The 20,133-nt window shown below is 42.0% G+C and overlaps 1 protein-coding gene across 2 annotated transcripts in view; it reads right to left on the reverse strand.

Annotated features, from left to right (window-relative positions):
* The window catches only part of LOC110533809 (transcriptional regulator ATRX), a 46,360-nt gene that overhangs the window by 10,269 nt on the left and 15,958 nt on the right, over positions 1–20,133 (reverse strand). For both annotated transcript variants that reach the window (XM_036990206.1, XM_021618336.2), the window contains 18 exons: positions 19,269–19,378; positions 15,986–16,053; positions 14,051–15,867; positions 13,838–13,904; positions 10,965–11,116; positions 10,556–10,720; positions 10,320–10,434; positions 10,091–10,190; positions 9,693–9,866; positions 9,399–9,543; positions 9,178–9,287; positions 6,021–6,164; positions 5,279–5,456; positions 5,038–5,175; positions 4,674–4,849; positions 4,415–4,532; positions 4,162–4,292; positions 4,014–4,051 (listed from right to left, as the gene is read on the reverse strand). In XM_036990206.1, coding sequence (XP_036846101.1) covers positions 4,014–4,051; positions 4,162–4,292; positions 4,415–4,532; positions 4,674–4,849; positions 5,038–5,175; positions 5,279–5,456; positions 6,021–6,164; positions 9,178–9,287; positions 9,399–9,543; positions 9,693–9,866; positions 10,091–10,190; positions 10,320–10,434; positions 10,556–10,720; positions 10,965–11,116; positions 13,838–13,904; positions 14,051–15,867; positions 15,986–16,053; positions 19,269–19,378 — 3,946 coding nt within the window. The remainder of the gene's footprint in view (positions 1–4,013; positions 4,052–4,161; positions 4,293–4,414; positions 4,533–4,673; positions 4,850–5,037; positions 5,176–5,278; positions 5,457–6,020; positions 6,165–9,177; positions 9,288–9,398; positions 9,544–9,692; positions 9,867–10,090; positions 10,191–10,319; positions 10,435–10,555; positions 10,721–10,964; positions 11,117–13,837; positions 13,905–14,050; positions 15,868–15,985; positions 16,054–19,268; positions 19,379–20,133) is intronic.

Consider the following 20,133-nt stretch of genomic DNA (forward strand, 5'->3'; position numbering starts at 1 on the left):
AGGAGGGCAACAACCCAGCAGCAGGACCGCTACCTCCGCCTTTGTGCAAGGAGGAGCACTGCCAGAGCCCTGCAAAATTACCTCCAGCAGGCCACAAATGTGCATGTGTCTGCTCAAACGGTCAGAAACAGACTCCATGAGGGTGGCATGAGGGCCCGACGTCCACAGGTGGGGGTTGTGCTTACAGCCCAACACCGTGCAGGACGTTTGGCATTTGCCAGAGAACACCAAGATTGGCAAATTCGCCACTGACTCTTCACAGATGAAAGCAGGTTCACACTGAGCACATGTGACAGTCTGGAGATGCCATGACTGGTTTGGCGGTGGGTCAGTCATGGTGTGGGGTGGCATTTCTTTGGGGGGGCCGCACAACCCTCCATGTGCTCGCCAGAGGTAGCCTGACTGCCATTAGGTACCGAGATGAGATCCTCAGACCCCTTGTGAGACAATATGCTGGTGCAGTTGGCGCTGGGTTCCTCCTAATGCAAGACCATGCTAGACCTCATGTGGCTGGAGTGTGTCAGCAGTTTCTGCAAGAGGAAGGCATTGATGCTATGGACTGGCCCGCCCGTTCCCCAGACCTTTATCCAATTGAGCACATCTGGGACATCATGTCTCGCTCCATCCACCAACGCCACGTTGCACCATAGACTGTCCAGGAGTTGGCGGATGCTTTAGTCCAGGTCTGGGAGGCGATCCCTCAGGAGACCATCCACCACCTCATCAGGAGCATGCCCAGGCATTGTAGGGAGGTCATACAGGCACGTGGAGGCCACACACACTACTGAGCCTCATTTTGACTTGTTTTAAGGACATTACATCAAAGTTGGATCAGCCTGTAGTGTGGTTTTCCACTTTCATTTTGAGTGTGACTCCAAATCCAGACCTCCATGGGTTGATAAATTTGATTTTCATTGATCATTTTTGTGTGATTTTGTTGTCAGCACATTCAACTATGTAAAGAAAAAAGTATTTAATAAGAATATTTCATTTATTCAGATCTAGGATGTGTTATTTTAGTGTTCCCTTTATTTTTTTGAGCAGTGTATCATCTCAGCGACAGTTCAAACGATGTAGCCTTATTAGAAACACCTGCAAAATGTATTTTGTTTAAAAGTAATACCTATGTGATTGTAGGCCATTTTGAAAGAGTGAAAACAGTTGTAGCCATGCTATTTTTCCTCATGGAGTAAATAGGCACATTCTATGCTTATCTGATAAGGGAGCGAATACATTCAAGCATCATATCAAACTGGTATAAATTACACTGGCAAGTATATGTCAGGGCATATTATTTATAAATCAGATTATTTCACATGATGGAGATGTGGGAAGCTAAAAGGCTAGCTTGCTTGCTGTTTTTAACTAGATACGTGTGTGTATGTGAGAGAGTAAATAAATATATATATATATATATATATATATATGATTTTTTGACACACACCTTCAAATTAGTGTATTTGGCTATTACAGCCACACCCGTTGATGACAGGTGTATAAAATCGAGCACACAGCCATACAATCTCCATAGACAAACATAGGCAGTAGAACAGCCTTACTGAAGAGCTCAGGGACTTTCAACGTGGCACCGTCATAGGGTGGCACCGTCTCAGGATGCCACCTTTCCAACAAGTCAGTTCGTCAAATTTCTGCCCCGGTACAGTTGACCGGGGCAGCTCTAAGTGCTGTTATTGTGAAGTGGAAACGTCTAGGAGCAACAACGGCTCACCGCAAGATGATAGTAGGCCACACAAGCGCACAGAACTGGACTGCCGAGTGCTGAAGCGCGTAGCGTATAAAAATAATCTGTCCTCGGTTGCAACACTCACTGCAGAGTTCTAAACTGCCTCTGAAGGAACGTCAGCACAAGAACTGTTCATTGGGAGCTTAATGAAAAGGGTTTCCATGGGCGAGCAGCCACCCACAAGCCTAAGATCACCATATGCAATGCCAAGCGTCAGCTGGAGTGGTGGAAAAGTCGACTCTGGAGCAGTGAAATTGCATTCTCTGGAGTGGTGAATCACGCTTCACAATCTGGCAGTCTAACGGATTAATCTGGGTTTGACAGATGCCAGGAGAACGCTACCTGCCAGAATGCGTAATGCCAACTGTACATTTTGGTGGAGGAGGAATAATAGTCTGGGGCTGATTTTCATGGTTCTAGCCCCTTCGTTCCAGTGAAGGAAAATCCTAACGCTACAGCACACAATGACGATTCTAGACGATTCTGTGCCTCCAACTTTGTGGCAACAGTTTGGGGAAGACCCTTTCCTATTTCAGCATGACAATGCCCCCGTGCACAAAGTGAGGTCCATACAGAATTGGTTTGTCAAGATCGGTGGAAGAACTGAACTGGCCTGCACAGAGCCCGGACCTCAACTCCATCAAACACCTTTGGGGTGAAATGGAACAGAGACTGCGAGCCAGGCCTAATGGCCAACATCAGTGCCAGACCTCACTAATGCTCTTGTGGCTGAATGGAAGCAAGTCCCCGCAGCAATGTTCCAACATCTAGTGGAAAGCCTTCACAGAAGAGTGGAAGCTGTTATAGCAGCAAAGGGGGACCAACGTCATATTAATGCCCATGATTTTGGAATGCAATTTGACGAGCAGATGTCCACATACTATTGGTCATGTAGTGTAGCTAGCAAGATGTAGTCTACTGGAAGGCACAAAACTAAGTAAATGTAAAACAGCAGGTAGCCTAGTGGTTAGAGCGTTGGGCCGAAAGGTTGCTAGATCGAATGCCCGAGCTGGAAAGGTAAAAATCTGTCGTTCTGACCCTGAACAAGGCAGAATAATTTGTTCTTAACTGACTTACCTAGTTAAATAAAGGTTAATTAAAATGTAAAAAATTAAACTTTCATTACATGTAGGTATTATTTAAATATGCAGTTGGTTTTCATTCAAATTAGCTTGCAGTGGTGATGTTTTCAATGTGATTCTTCTTTTCCTCTACCACAAACGGGCAGACAAAAAGAAAAACTCTGCTATCGCCTTCTTGTGAAGTTTGCTTTTTGGGAGTCTAGAAACAAATGGACAGGCGAGGTATTATGTTACCAAAAGGTGTGCATTGCTAAAAATATATATATATTTTTTTAAAGTGAAATAAAAATCTGACTACACCCAAGCGTACATAGACACGCATGAACTTTGTGGACCGCTTAAGAGTAGGCTTTAGCAGTATACCATATACTGAGCAATTTGGAAATAGCCACGGGATGTTTTTTTCCAATACCGTCGAAACGGTTTAAGTTTTACCTGCAGTCAGCTTGCGCAATACATTAGGAGATAAAGAAACCGTGTTAATTTCACCTGTCACATCATTTTTCATTATCAAGCTTACCAGTAGTTACCAGTCACATAGTAGTTCCCAGTCAAGAGACCATAGCCTTGAGTCACTTACTGTTGTGAAGCATGTGATCTAGTTACAGTATGGAATTCATATCTAAATGTTTTCCAGCTAGATATCTTATAACAAATGAGTTAACTGTCAAATGTTCTAATGCTCTGCTATTATGCATTTGATTTGCTAATTTAGTTAGCTATAGCTAGTTAGCTATTTAAATAAGTGGTTAGCTTTTTCTAAAATCAAGCTTCACTTGCTAACAGCAGAGAATCCCCTCCTGGATCAAGAGCATCGCTGTCTAATATTTATTTTGTGCGTGCAGCAAACTAAGTAGTATTTTTGAGATACTTGTATATCTTTATGAGCAGGGATGTCTGTCCTACAAGTAGTTTAGGTCAGAGACTGTATAAAATGTTAGCAATGCACTCATTAACATTTAGTTAGCATTCTCTATGGGACTTCACATTTACTTGTTAGCATTGCTAACCTCCGGATTACAGAGGCCCAGTCGGGTTTGAAAATAGCACCCCTTGTGTTCCGTGCTGGTATTACAGAATATACCGTATGGGCCAAGTTAGGTATGAAGGTATGACAATATGGATACCGTGCAAGCCTACTTTAGAGATATTGACAAGGGGTAGCCTGAATATTCATGCTTACACACCTCTCAGCTTTCCCATGGTGCTTTCCATCAAAATGGCCCTGAAAACAAAGAGAATCTCAGTTGGTGACAGTTTGACTGATGCATCAGGATCTGTCTGGTGATGAGAAAATAGTACCTTTGGTCAAATCTGCATCTGATGGGTCTTTACCTTATTTTCTTTACTGATAAAGTTGAGCTGCAGACACCAGGGATGCGTCCAGATTCGGCTGAGTATCTGGAAGTCCTTAAAGAGGCTGGTTCCAGTCTTGCCCCTGGCTCCTTCAACTACAGATCCTGCTCCTACAGACACACATAGCTTTTTTCCCCCTATACTCTCAGTTAAAGCCAAAATGTCTCTAAATATAATACACATTTCATTACAGAGCTTTCTGAGCTAACTGGCTAAAGATGGAGGTTCTTACCAGTGAAGTTGTCCAAGTAGTAGCGATACAGTCTGTACTGGAGGGGGGTCACCCTCACTGCCATAACATACTCATGTTTAGGGGGCAGGAACTTGGTCAAGGCTGAGTAGTCTCTCCTCTGAGAAAAGAAAAACACACTAAGTGTATCCACTGGAGACTGACAAAGAATAACAAACAAATACTTGCAAAAATATTGTCAGTGGTTCTGATAAACTACAAATGAAAGTGCCATACACTCCTAGTAATTGAGCCATCTCACCTGTACACATCCTGCCAACATTGCATGAAGGACATGGGCGCGATTCTTCATGACGCGGACATCTCTGGGGGTGGAGTCTGCACACTGGCCATTCTGAATGGGGTTGATAAACCGATTCCGGAACTCCTTGATTGAGCCTAGAAGGTTCTCCTTGATGAAGTTCACCATGCAGTGGTCTGAAAGAACCAAAATATATATGACTAGACTTGAACATTAACAAGGAAATGATCATGCAAATTATGTTCTCCTAAAATCAGTTTTGAGATATATTAAAACTGAAATATGAATTAACTTGGCCAAATGTTGGGATACTGGTCAGAGTACAGTTTTAATGGAAAGGTTGTCATAGACTGAAGCTCCTTACACTCATTGAGGTTGTTCTGCAGTGGGGTGCCTGTCAGCACCACTCTCCGTTTGGTCTTAATGGCACTCATAGCTTTGGAGATGTTGGACGCCTCGTTCTTAAGGATGTGCCCCTCATCGCAGATCACAAAGTCTGGACCTGGAGTACAACAAATGTAGTGCATTAAGAGTTTCAACACAATAAACAAATGAATGGTGCATACCTCTCAACACTACATGCATAGATTTAGTAGAGGATGTACCTGGATCGACCAGTGTGCTGTTAAAGGTCTTTTTGAATTGTCTGTGGGTGACTTTGAGGCCTAGTGTGAGGTTGCGGTACATCTCATAGCCCATGATCATAACACCACCATCCTTCTGCCATTTCTGCAGGGCAATATAACGCTCCTGAGGTCGCTTCAGTGTTGCCAACTCTGTCACCTACGAGGTGTATGTTAGTGTATAGAGACCGAGAGAAAAATGGTGAGAGAAATGAAGAGGTGGAGACAGGGAGATGAAAGAAACATTAAATACTTTGAATATAGAGCTCGCCAGCTTGTAGTCAAAAAACCCTGAAATGAGTTACCTCTGGTTCATTCAGCCATTCCTATGGCGACAATTAACGAGGAAAGAACAGGGTTTTGGGATAAACACCGAAAACAAGGTCTGAGGTCAACACAAGCTTAGGAGATGTTATACGTTTTGTTCTATGAGATGTCAGTCAACATGGCCTTCATGAATTATGATGCATTTATGTGCTTTTTCTATGTGCTCAAAATTCAAAAAAAGTGACATTAGCTGATCTCATAGAACAAAACGTATAAAATCTCTGAAGTCTTATTTTCGGTGTTTATCCAAAGCACAATTTATTTCCACAGAGGCTTAACCATGGCGGAGTTAGTGCCTACAAAATGACGCCATTGCTATTTCTTGATGCTACATTGTATATGAATAACCTCTGCATTTATTTACCTTCAAAGAAAAAAAAATCGAATCTACAACTACCTTGACTTTGTCAGCTCCCATGTTAACTTGCCACTTGTCAAACTCGTTGACCCAGTTAAGGATAGTGTTGAGTGGACACACCACCAAGGCAGTCCTGAAGTTCAGGCACCTTGACTGCAGCATTGTGTGGAGGAATGTCACCACCTAAATGAGAAAAATATTTCATCAAGTGACTAGTATCATTAACAAAATATACTGTTTTGTTATTGACACATGCATACGACAACACGTCTGTCACAACTCTGACAGACATAGATACCCTGCCAGACATGCCACCAAGGGTCTCTTCACAATCCCTAAGTCCAAAACAAATTTAAGGCAACGCACAGTATTGTACAGAGCCACGGTTACATGGAACGCCCTTCCATTTAAAATTACCAAAGCAAATAAATAAATAAATAAATAAATACACATATACACAGTGCCTTGCGAAAGTACTCGGCCCCCTTGAACTTTGCGACCTTTTGCCACAATTCAGGCTTCAAAACATAAAGATATAAAACTGTATTTTTTGTGAAGAATCAACAACAAGTGGGACACAATCATGAAGTGGAACGACATTTATTGGATATTTCAAACTTTTTTAACAAATCAAAAACTGAAAAATCGGGCGTGCAAAATTATTCAGCCCCCCTGTGAGGATCTCTGAATGATCCAATGTTGACCTAAATGACTAATGATGATAAATACAATCCACCTGTGTGTAATCAAGTCTCCGTATAAATGCACCTGCACTGTGATAGTCTCAGAGGTCCGTTAAAAGCGCAGAGAGCATCATGAAGAACAAGGAACACACCAGGCAGGTCCGAGATACTGTTGTGAAGAAGTTTAAAGCCGGATTTGGATACAAAAAGATTTCCCAAGCTTTAAACATCCCAAGGAGCACTGTGCAAGCGATAATATTGAAATGGAAGGAGTATCAGACCACTGCAAATCTACCAAGACCTGGCCGTCCCTCTAAACTTTCAGCTCATACAAGGAGAAGACTGATCAGAGATGCAGCCAAGAGGCCCATGATCACTCTGGGTGAACTGCAGAGATCTACAGCTGAGGTGGGAGACTCTGTCCATAGGACAACAATCAGTCGTATATTGCACAAATCTGGCCTTTATGGAAGAGTTGCAAGAAGAAAGCCATTTCTTAAAGATATCCATAAAAAGTGGTGTTTAAAGTTTGCCACAAGCCACCTGGGAGACACACCAAACATGTGGAAGAAGGTGCTCTGGTCAGATGAAACCAAAATGGAACTTTTTGGCAACAATGCAAAACGTTATGTTTGGCGTAAAAGCAACACAGCTGAACACACCATCCCCACTGTCAAACATGGTGGTGGCAGAATCATGGTTTGGGCCTGCTTATCTTCAGCAGGGACAGGGAAGATGGTTAAAATTGATGGGAAGATGGATGGAGCCAAATACAGGACCATTCTGGAAGAAAACCTGATGGAGTCTGCAAAAGACCTGAGACTGGGACGGAGATTTGTCTTCCAACAAGACAATGATCCAAAACATAAAGCAAAATCTACAATGGAATGGTTCAAAAATAAACATATCCAGGTGTTAGAATGGACAAGTCAAAGTCCAGACCTGAATCCAATCGGGAATCTGTGGAAAGAACTGAAAACTGCTGTTCACAAATGCTCTCCATCCAACCTCACTGAGCTCGAGCTGTTTTGCAAGGAGGAATGGGAAAAAATTTCAGTCTCTCGATGTGCAAAACTGATAGAGACATACTCCAAGCGACTTACAGCTGTAATCGCAGCAAAAGGTGGCGCTACAAAGTATTAACTTAAGGGGGCTGAATAATTTTGCACGCCCAATATTTCAGTTTTTGATTTGTTAAAAAAGTTTGAAATATCCAATAAATATCGTTCCACTTCATGATTGTGTCCCACTTGTTGTTGATTCTTCACAAAAAAATACAGTTTTATATCTTTATGTTTGAAGCCTGAAATGTGGCAAAAGGTCGCAAAGTTCAAGGGGGCCGAATACTTTCGCAAGGCACTGTGTATATATATATATATATATATATATTTTAAACGAATAAAACTCACAACACAACACCCATACCCAAAATAACTTGTATATCAAAAGTTTGGACAACCTCATTCAAGGTTTTTTCATTGTTTTGAATAGAATAATAGTGAAGACATCAAAACTATGAAATAACACATGGAATCATGTAGTGACCAAAAAAGTGTTAAATCAAAATATATTTTATATTGAGATTCTTCAAAGTAGCCACCATTTTTTCCTAGACAGCATTGCACACTCTTGGCATTCTCTCATCCAGCTTCATGAGGTAGTCACCTGGAATGCATTTCAATTAACATGTGTGCCTTGTTAAAAGTTAATTTGTGGAATTTCTTTCCTTCCTAATGTGTTTGAGCCAATCAGTTGTGTTGTGACAAGGTAGGGGTGGTATACAGAAGATAGCCCTATTTGGTAAAAGACCAAGTCCATATTATGGCAAGAACAGCGCAAATAAGCAAAGAGAAACGACAGTCCATTACGTTAAGACATGAAGGTCAGTCAATCCAGAATATCAAGAACTTTGAAAGTTTCTTCAAGTGCAGTCACAAAAACCATCAAGCACTATGATGAAACTGGCTCTCATGAAGACCGCCACAGGAATAGAAGACCCAGAGTTATCTCTGCTGCAGAGGATAAGTTCATTCGAGTTTCTAGCCTCAGAAATTGCAGCCCAAATAAATGCTTCAGAGCTCAAGTAACAGACACATCAACTGTTCAGAGGAGACTGCATGAATCAGGCCTTCATGGTCGAATTGCTGCAAAGAAACCACGACTAAAGGACACCAATAAGAAGAGACTTACTTGAGCCAAGAAACACAAGCAATGGTTTAACACTGTGTTATTAACACACATGTGTTATTTCATAGTTTTGATGTCTTCCCTATTATTCTACAATGTAACATTTTTTAAAAATAATGGAAAACCCTTAAATGAATAGATGTGTCCAAACGACTGGTACGTTGCGCTGATCTTGAGCTGTTCATGTCTATTCTTATTTTGTATTATGTCAAGTTTTATTATTATTTTTGCACCCCAGGAGGAGTAGCTGCTGCTTTTGCAACAGCTAATGGGGATCCATATCAAATGCTAAACACTCATTTTGTTCTCTCTTCCCTTCCTCTTACCTGCAGTGTCTTCCCTAGGCCCATGCAGTGGGCCAGTAAGCAACCTGATCCAGGGGTTGAATTGGCCTTCTTCACTGACTCACAACAACAGTCCCAGATAAACTGCACACCTATCAAAAGGAAGAAGTACAGCAAATCGAAGGGGACACTGCTGTATTTGCCACTCTGTTAATTATTGTATGTTTTGGACTTGTACAACTGAAATAAAAACCAAGACTTACCATCCACCTGGTGAGGCTTGAGCCTGGTCACCAGGTTCCTGTGCACCTGAATGAGTGGCTCCCTGGTCCCCTCATCCTGATCCAAGACCAGCTTAGTGGTGATTGGACAGGCCACTTGAGACACCTCATCGTCAATAACAATCACCTGCGAGAAAACCACCATTAGACCAAAACCGATCATATAAACCATATATAGATATTATAACGTATTAAAATAAAATAGACTAACAGTATGACATTTCTGAGAGAGCATGGTTTCAACAGTGAGTGTGAATGAGAGGGTCAGCTGTGTACCTCTCTGAAGTCCTCCCTCTGCTCTCTGCCTGCCAGGCGTCTGCATCTATCCTCCTCCTCCTTCAGGGCTCTCTGGGTCTCTGAGCGGAGGTGCTCATCTATGATGATTCTGCGGATCTTCTTGCGGCCCTTAGGTGTACCTTTGTTGTCTCCGTCCTTCTCGTCATCTTCACTCTGTTTAGATAGACAGATCCGGAGGTCACCAGCACAACAACGCTTTTACCAGTACAATTTAACATTTAGCACCTGATACACAAACAGTAAACAAGAATAGCAGAATGATGATCATACCTCTCAGAAATCAAATAGTTGCACATCATGAAGTTATTAAGAAGAATTTAAAAGGTCGACTGACCATGCAAAGGTAAGATGCGATGGTGACATCCACTCGTTATTACCTTATCGACGCTGGAGTCAGACAGCACAATATATGAGGGCTGCTGCTTCTTCTGTAGATAACTACGGACTGATTCCCTCTCGACTCTAGAGGTAGATGAGCTAAGGAGACAAAAGAGCAAAGATATTTCACTAATAAAAATAATGCAACCACAATTACATGTAACAATGACAGAAAACATGGTTTCCTTCCAGATTAGTAGCATTGACAAAACAAATTAGTCTTCTTACCTTTTGGGCTTCTGTTCATTGCCCTCGTTCTCAGATTGGCTCAGCTCTTCACTCATACCAGACTCTTCCTGCTCGGATTGGCTATCATCACTACTCTGGCTCTCCAATGTCTCACCTGAGGCGATGGAAGAAAGCAGAAAATAAGTTCAAAGTAATTGGACCAACTCCAAAACTAGTCTAGGGCACTGATGGTATCCAATCATAAAGTCGTTCCACAGAACCCATCCCACACACACCTTCGGTTCTTCTAGACTTCTTGACTTTCTGCTCGTTCCCATTTTCTTCAGCTGTTTTCTGATCACTTGGATTTCCATCGTCAAGGCTGAGCTTGTGGCGTAGCAGACAGTGTCTGTGACGAGTTTTACTGGACTCAGAGTCAGAGGTCAAACTGGAGGTCTCCCCTGCAGCAGAAACATGAATAATGTCAGGAGGACATAATATTCCTATTGCAAATGTTCATTCAACCTGTACACTAATAAGCAGTGACACATGGCGATGTCTTAGATCACCACAATTACAAAATGAGCCTACTTTAAAATGCCCAGTTAATAAGAAACAGGTCATGTCAGGACAGTATTTCAGCTTAATGACAAAAAAAACTTTAAAAAATGGAAATTTCAGTGGAGGAAAGGAGGGATCACTTACCATTCTCATCTGAGCTTTGATCTTTCCCCTCTTCCTGCGCCTTCTCTTCCCTGTCAGATTCATCATCCTGTGATGACTCCTCGTCTGAAGAGAAATCCTCCCCCGATGAGTAGTTGGCTTTGATTTGGGCCAAGAGCATTTTCTTAGCGATTCTTTCAGAAGCAAGGAAGAGAGGGAAAAGGGACCGGAGGATCATTTTAATGATCATCACATAAAATCCAACAAGCCCTGCTTAATAGGTTGATTCTCTAAAGGAACTGGTCTTACATAGGAATTTACAATCAAGACGCAGGATTTCATCTTAAACTTAGCAATATCACCAGGAGATACATTTCTTCTAGAATTAATGAAAATAACAATGCTAGCTATTCTAATACCTCTTTGCATTCCCTGACCTATAAACAACCGACAATACAGTTTTAAAATAATTATGAGGGGGGAACAGGCCATTGCTTTAAGTGGTTGAATGTTTTTCTTTCTTTACTGATGTAAATATCTGTTATGTGACCAAATAGACACCTGAAATGCTCTGTCAAAGACCATTTCACTTAATTTAATGTTAAAAACGCAACACATTGAGGAGTCAAAGGCCAGATAACCTAACGACTTTGTAAGCACATTTGAAATCAACCCCCCTCCCCTCCAAAACAAACATCTAAGACGTATCACTCACAAGATGAACAAAGCTGGTCCTATATAGAATAATGAAGACATAAGAGACATTATAAAAAGGGTATTCATTTATTACAACGGATAGTTTCTCTTACAGAGTTCAGTCAATGACAAAAGTAAGAACATATCCTTGGTTTAACGCATGCTCTACAACAGGCCTTTAACAAGGCTAACACTACAGCACCTCAGAGCTAATGACAGAATAATTATTAGTTCAATTTGAAAATAAGTTCTTACAACCACTTTTATTTTAGGTGGTATGCAGGAAATAGTTTGTGGGGTAAAAAAAAAAAAAAAAAAAAGTTTTGTTGGGCTTTTTACGAAGTTCAATATTCGGTGAAATACATGTATCTACTTACACATGAATATGTTTTTAAGAAACAATCCTTTTGGCAGAATAATAGGTGAATGAAGCCTCAGCGAGAAGTAAGTTTACATGAGGAGGGCCCCTCATATGAGGCAGTATCAAACAGCAGCGGCCGGCAACAGCCTGGGCCGGAGGCCTTACCGCAAGTGTTTAAACTGGGAAAATGGAAGAACAAAAAGACACTTCACTATGTAAGACAACATGTCTCCTCGTCTCACAGCAATGTTGTAAGGCTGACCTCAGAGGTCACAAGAGGACAAAGTTGTGGTTGAATAAAATGCATTACAACCATTCTACAGGACCAGCTTGAAGAGCGGTTGCTATTAGGCATCGAGCTCCTCCAAAGTAAAAAACAATTGCATTAAATTAGAGGTTTTTAAATCATTTAAAATGTAGGTAAATGGCCAATAAATATGGCCTTGCATGCAAAACAAACATGAAAATACTCTAAATATGATTATGCAATTAGTATCACAAACAAAGCATACAAGAAATTCAGCTAGGTGCCTGTGGTGAAAAAAGGCACAAAGAAAGTCAAATACAGTACAGTCTTATAATCAGTGTCTTTGGTATACTGCTGTTTCGCATCACAAGTCCTCTTTCTCGGCTAAGCCCTCAACCTGGCCAGAAGCAATAAATCATATAATGTTAAAGATTCAATCAAGCAGAATAGATAGTTTTCCAGTCTGTTCAGAGAATCATTGGATAGTCAACCCATCGTATTAGTACTCAACTGTGTCAGAATAGCAGTGCTAAATACAGCCACTTCACCACTGGCATATTGCACATGCACTTCAAATATATCAAGAAAAAAATATATTCCATACAGTAACCATACACCAACACCTAATACTAGCAGTAATGTGTATGCTTTTACACTGCCTTAGAGAAATGGGCAACATCCAGCGGCCAGAAGGGTGCAGTCATGTACAATACGGTCCCCCTAAAGAATACCTGATCATGAACTGACCATTAGGGGATGTATAATATGAGGGTTGGGGTCCAAATTCCAGTCACTTAAGAAATGACATCAAACTCCATGATGACCAATTCCCAGTGACAGGAATGTAATTCACCCCTAGTATAGTCAAAGATAAATATAGCCAGACCTGTAAATTAAGTCTAAGGGTACATTCAGGTGTGTATTCAGTACCCTGGTGTGGTTCATTAGCTTTTATTAAAAAAAGAAAGTATAATCACACTATTAACAAATAATGCAATCGATACCTTTAACATGGCTTAAAATACTTAATATACAGTATACTGTTCTTTTTGGTAAAAACTAGAATACTATATGTGGAAGAAATAAGGATGACTTACAGTATTGTTGACCAATGAGAAACTATGAGGTATAAAATAATTTGTTTAATCTGTTTTAATAAGTGCATCAGGCTTTTGTGCAAATTAATACGATAACCAGCATTTTCCCCTCTTAATCACCTTGAAATGCACAGACATGGACAAATGATGCCACATTCTGCTAATAGACAACTCACATTTAACTTTAAATTACATTTTCAAAAAAAAATTAAGAAAAAGGTAAATGAAAACAGTGGCATAAGTAGCCTATCATTCATAACACAGCCTTAGCAAGGTGTAAGGAGGGGTTTCTCCCTGTGCTTGACACGGTACCTCTGCTCTACACTAGAAATTGTATGGGATAGCTGCTGGTTTACTGCAGCTGCGGGTTGGACGAGACAGGATTGATTGGGAAGGGGTCTTGACAACGGAGGAGTCACCATTATTAGCACCCAACTTAGAGTTCCGTGGCGTGGCCTTTCTCCCGCGCCTAGGGTGTATTACAAACGCTAAGTCCGTTTGTTCGGAACCATACCTATTTTCTGGATCGTCATCATCTTCTGCATCCCAAGAAGGCCCAGACCGGGTCTGCTCTTCATCGCCTACAGGTTAAGAGTACAAAAAAAAAAGGTCAGTTCAACATTTGCCAATGATGAAATCTACATGGCTACCTGAAAAGGGTTGAAATACAGCTCATGAATGCAGTGGTTTGCCTCAAAAGTGTAGAGAAAGTGAGAGACCAACTCACCAGATGACTGGTGGAAAGCTGCTGACCCCAGTAAGGCCACCTCCTCAGTGATAGGCTTAATCTTCTGGTCACCACTGTCGTCGCTAGACTCAGAATCCTGGTCTCCCTCTTCTTGACTGGAAGAGGATGGCGACTGCTTTGTTTTCTGCTGGGACCGAGGTGTGCTTTTAGGCTTGGTTACCTGGGTATTACCCTCCTTGCTGAATGCAGATTCATTCTCTTTCTTGACCTTCCGAGGTCTGCCCGGGGGCCTATGTTGTGGACTATTCTTGCTGGGGGTAGGTTCATCCTCTCTCTTAACCTTCCGAGGCCTCCCCCTGGGCCTGCTCATAGTCTTGATCTCCTTCTGCAGGTCTGGATTGTCACTGGAGGAGTCGGAGTCAGAGGAGCGGTCTTGCACCTTGCGTTTGCGGACCACTCTTTCTGGAGAGAGGGCAGTGTTCTTCTTCAGGCCGAAGAGGCATTTCTTGGTCACGCTCCGATGGTCTCCATCGTCACTCCCGGCTTCGTCTGAACTGCGAGCCATGGCTGCCCGCTGAAGGACAGCAGGGACCTCATCGGAGTCCGAGTCTTCAATTCCTCTCTCAAGCCCTCCCTCATCAGCTCCTTGAGGCACTTCAACATTGGGGCTGGTATCAGGGTCGGAGTCACCCTCACTGTCAGCGCCTGAGGGGGTAGACTTGGTCTTGCCCTCACCTGGCCTGCGTAAGGGCGTGGTCTTTACCCGAGGTGAGCGTCTATTCTCTGGTTCATCTTCCAGTTCCAGCACAAGAGATTCGTTTCCCTCCTCAGCGGATTCATACTCCCCTTCTGTTGCAGGTTCAATAGATTCACAGTCCCCCTTACGTTCATCCACTTTTTCTTTTATTTCTTCCTCCAACTCCTTTTTTTCCTCCGCCTCCAACTCTGGGGGGCCAGAGGGTGGCTGTTTTTCAACAGGGACAGGTGTAAGTTGCACCACCAGTTGTTTTGTCATGTTGGAAGGATCTTCTCCGGGTTTGGAGTTTTTCCGTGGCCTGCCTCTACCTCGACGGGGTATTCTCTCTGTGCCAAGGACACCTTTCATTTCACTTGAGGACGAAGGCCTTTCATCATCCGTAAAGCCTTTAGAGTCTGAATCATTCTCTTCCAAATGTTCAGATGCAATTTTCTTTAAGTAATGCAGGCAATTTTTATCAACAATGTCCATTTCCACACAACCCTCTTGTGCTTGTTGAGGTGCATCAGTACCAAAAGTGGGGTTTCCCCCATCTTTTGGCAGACCAATCTCTTTGAACTCCTCCCAAAGGGCTTCCTCCAGAGCTGTGTGGGACTTCTTTAGACCCTTTAGTACTGACTGGAAAGTCTTCAAGTATTGTCGCTTAAAATCCATTCCACCTTTAATGAATTTCACAAAAGTTGTGTTTACAGTGTTTGTAGAGTCCACAAGGTTTTTTGCCTTTTTGGCCATCTCCTCTGGAATTTGAAGGGTGTTGTAGTTGAACACCACATGACCATCCATACCACTATGGTTCCAATGACCCGTGGGAATGTTTTGAGAATGCCTGGGATGGGAGTCACAATGTCCAGATTTGCCATCACCTCTGCCCCTCTTGCGGTGGTCTTGCCACAAACTCCCCAGGTTGTCAAGAACGTTGTCACAGGCGACGACCAGGTCTAGAAGAGGCGCTGGGCTGCATACGTAGCAGTACCACTTACTCTCCTCATCTAGGATGCCAGACAGCTCCTTTCGCCCCAGATTACGCAAAATGCATTTCTTACAGAAGGCGTTGGGGCAAAAGTCACAGCAGATCAGGTTTCCCCCCTCTGCACACCATCTGTAAGAAGCAAATATAGTAGTTTGAAGTAATGATTAACGTAACAACCTGTATGTTTTTTAACGTCTCATGATTTGCTTGCAGCATCTTTTTGTTTAGGAGAACCACCCCATCGTACCTGCACTGTTCATCCATGCCATCACAATCCTTGCTGATGTCATCACTTGAGTAATACTTGAAACAAGACTGAGAAAATAAGACAATAAGGACAAAGCCTCCAAAAATGTAGCTAAGCTCAACAAAATATTTTTGGAGAATGACACTGAACAAAAATATAAATGCAACATGTAGTGTTGGTCCCATGTTTCATGAGCTGAAATAAAATATCCCAGAAATGTTCCATATGCACAAAAAGCTTATTTCCCTAAAATGTTGTGCACAAATGTTACATTTAGTGACCATTTCTCCTTTGCCAAGATAATCCATCCACCTGACAGGTGTAGCATATGAAGAAGCTGATTAAACAGCATAATCATTACTAGGGTTGACCCCAATTAGTTGACTGGTCTATTGTTTGGTCGTTAGGCTGTTGGTCGACAGAGATTGTTTTAGCTGAGCAGTAACAAGTGTATATACGCGCCCATCTCAGTGAACTAATCCATTGGAGTCTTGGACTAAAAGCCCATTTATACTCGATTCGAAAATGTGGTCGGCGGCTCCATATTGCTGGTGTGACAATTGCGGAGCCTCCAGAGGCATACAGAGGCCAAATCGAGCTCTGTACCACATCGCCATGCGCCTCCCAAATGTTTTAATGCGGAGGGCTCTGTATAGCTCCCCATTGACATGATGGGTTGACGGTAGGTGGGGGCAGCACATCCTGCTCCGCAAAGCGCAAGAAGTATGAATGCCCTGACATCTGTGGAGGCCATATCACCATAAATCCTGCATGGCCAATGCAGACGTGTGATTGACCATGCACCCAGATGCACAATGCACTTCTCTCCCACCAATTTGTGCATTCACTGTTTCATATCTTCATTGTGTGAATTGTTTGCATTTGATTATTAGTGTATATCAACTCCATGACATATCACCAGTAGTAAATTAACCGTTAATTCCTAATCTAACGTTTGTTACTTTGGTTACGGTCATTTCTTTTAATGCATTCAATATTATTCCAGTCTTTTGTCGGAGTGGACATATTATTTACAAAGTCCATAACCTATGCTATACTTGTGAGAAACAACTTTCGGTTTATTTAATTCCATTTACAAGTTCTGTCAAATTAGTCATCGTCTTCTGTTTGGAACACCCCTGTCAATGTTGAGTAAGGACGCATACATAGAAGTGGCCTGCGCACAAATGCAGGCATAGAAATACTAATCGGATCCCCAAACGGCACATTTATGATTGGCTTAACGCGCCACCACTAATGACCTGTGGAGCTCCTCAAAGTAATGTTTTCTTCACCTCAATGTTTTCTATCCATTGAGAATGACAATAGTTCATCAATGTATTTGAAAATATTTCCAGTGCTCTCCCTTTCGATAACCACTCAGCAAGAAAGGGAAAAATGTCATGCTCTGCTCTGATCCAGTGGAAATGTCAGTGCTGGACTTGGACTGAAATAGGTTCTGGTACTCATTTAAGCTCCACAATACTTTAGAGCTAATATTCTATAAGAGGAACAGGAGTTCAAGCAGTAGAACATTTGAGGTGCTGGTACTCAGCTCAGGTGAACTCCTGCCCAAGTCAAGCACAGCTTCTTATCCTTTGCGCAAATAGCCTACAAATGTCTGTCCCAAGCTCACTGGCACAGGAAATTGAGGACGCAGAATATTTTATACAATGTTGCAAGTTCGCTAGAGCAAGTTTTGGCTGGACCCAAGTTAATAGTTGATACAATGTTTCAAGTTTGTTGCAAACAGGCAGTGTGTAGCCAATCTGATTTCTAAGAAGAAAAAAAAAATTCTACCTGCAGGCACAATGTTTTTATTTGTTGGCTTTATGTAGGCTTTTTTAAAGTAGTTGGCAATGGCAATAGAAGTAACTTTTTATGTTTGTATCTTTTTCATTTATATTGAATGTTGATTAACCACATGACAATGATTAAGATATGAAGACATTATTAAAAAATAAACTGTTTCACTAAAATGTGCATATGAAAACCATAACTGGCACGCAGATCAGTAGAAATGGTAAGATAAATTGGCATTCCACATGAGAAAGGTGGCCAACTCCTCATGTAGCCCATTACCGGCAACTTCAGGAGAGTAATGGCAGAATGTGCGAAAGCCAGCAGGAGCGGGCGGAGAATAGTTGGGTCAGGTTAAGTTTTTTTTCTTCTGGTTATCGAGATCTCTGGCGCCCTCGAGGAATCCAACCGTAAGCTTAAAGCATCAGACAAACTCAATGCATATAGTTTATTTTATTAAAACATATAGGGTGTGTCTATATACGGAAAATGCATGTTTAAAAATGTTGAGCAATTGAACAGACGACTTTCGGTTGACCAAGATTTTGGATTTTGTCGGGGACAGCCCTAATCATTACACAGGTACATCTTGTGCTGGGGACAATAAAAAGCCACTCTAAAATGTGCAGTTTTGTCACAAAACAATGCCACAGATGTCTCAAGTTGATGGAGTGTGCAATTGGCATGCTGACTGCAGGAATGTCCAACAGATGTCGCCAGAGAATTTAATGTTAATTTCGCTACCATAAGCCTCCTCCAATGTTATTTTAGAGAATTTGGCAGAACATCCAACTGGCTCACAACCACAGAACACGTGTATGGCGATGTGTGGGTGAGCGGTTTGCTGATGTCAACGTTGTGAACAGAGTGCCCCATGGTGGCGTTATGGTATGGGCAGCATAAGCTACGGACAGCAAACAATAGCATTTTATAGACAGCAATTTAAATGCACAGAGATACCATGAGAAGATCCTGAGGGCCATTGTCGTGCATGATAATGCACAGCCCCATGTCGTAAGGATCTGTTCCTGATTCCTGGAAGCTGAAAATGACCCAGTTCTTCCATGGCCTGCATAATCACCAGACATTGGGCATGTTTGGGATGCTCTGGATTGACAGCGTGTTCCAATTCATGCCAATATCCAGGAACTTCACACAGCTATTAAAGAGGAGTGGGACAACATTCCACAGGCCAAAATCAACCGCCTGATAAACTCTACGTGAAGGAGATGTGTCACGCTGCATGACGCAAATGGTGGTCACACCAGATACTGAGTGGTTTTCTTTTAAGGTATCTCTGACCAACATATGGACTCCCAGTCATGTGAAATCCATAGATTAGGGCTTAATTTATTTATTTAAATGGACTTATTTCCTTATATAAACCGTAATGCAGTAAAATCTTTGCCATTGTTGCATGTTGCGTTTATATTTGTGTTCACTATAATTGTCCCAATCTTTGACAGACCCAGGTTCACCTCACCTTGCAAATAAGTACTTTGAGTACCGGATGCTGATTGAAGGAGTCCCTCTGGAAGTGGTTAACTTGCTGGCCACAGGCTGTACAGCTAACAATCTCCAAGTGTTCACCTCCTACAAAACACACAATCAATCAACCAATGCTTCAAAGTCTGCATTGCTTGCTCTTTGGGGTTTTAGGCTGGCTAAGAAAAAGCATCATTCCCCAAGAGAGGATGGCTTTCAACTTCAGCAGTGATGAATTCATGAACTTCTTCCATGAAAAGATCATGATCATTAGAAATCAAATTATGGACTCCTCTTTGAATCTGCATATTTCTCCAATGCTCAGTTGTTTGCACAGAACTGCCAGGATCTAGGATCAAGGAGAAACTCAAGTTTTTTAATCCTGTATCTCTTGGCACATTCATGAAAATAGTAACAGCCTCTAAACCATCAAGCTGCATACTGGACCCTATTCCAACTACTAAAAGAGCTACTTCCTGTGCTTGGCCCTCCTATGTGGAACATAGTAAATTGTACCAAACTCACTTAAAGTGGCAGTAATGGAATAAACAAACATGCAGTCAATAATACAATAGAAAAAGTCTATATAGCGTGTGTGCAAATGAGGTAGGATAAGGGAGGCTATAAATAGGCCATAGTGGCGATGTGATGGATGTGCAGGAGATGTGTGCAAGTAGAGATAAATAACAGTATGGGGGGGATGAGGTAGTTGGATGGGCTATTTACAGATGGGCTATTTACAGATGCAGTGATCTGTGAGCTGCTCTGACAGCTGGTGCTTAAAGTTAGAGAGGGAGATATGAGTCTCCAGCTTCAGTGATTTTTGCAGTTTGTTCCAGTCATTGGCAGCAGAGAACTGGAAG

Source organism: Oncorhynchus mykiss, chromosome 10, assembly GCF_013265735.2.
Source record: "Oncorhynchus mykiss isolate Arlee chromosome 10, USDA_OmykA_1.1, whole genome shotgun sequence".
In the NCBI taxonomy this organism is placed as follows: domain Eukaryota; kingdom Metazoa; phylum Chordata; class Actinopteri; order Salmoniformes; family Salmonidae; genus Oncorhynchus; species Oncorhynchus mykiss.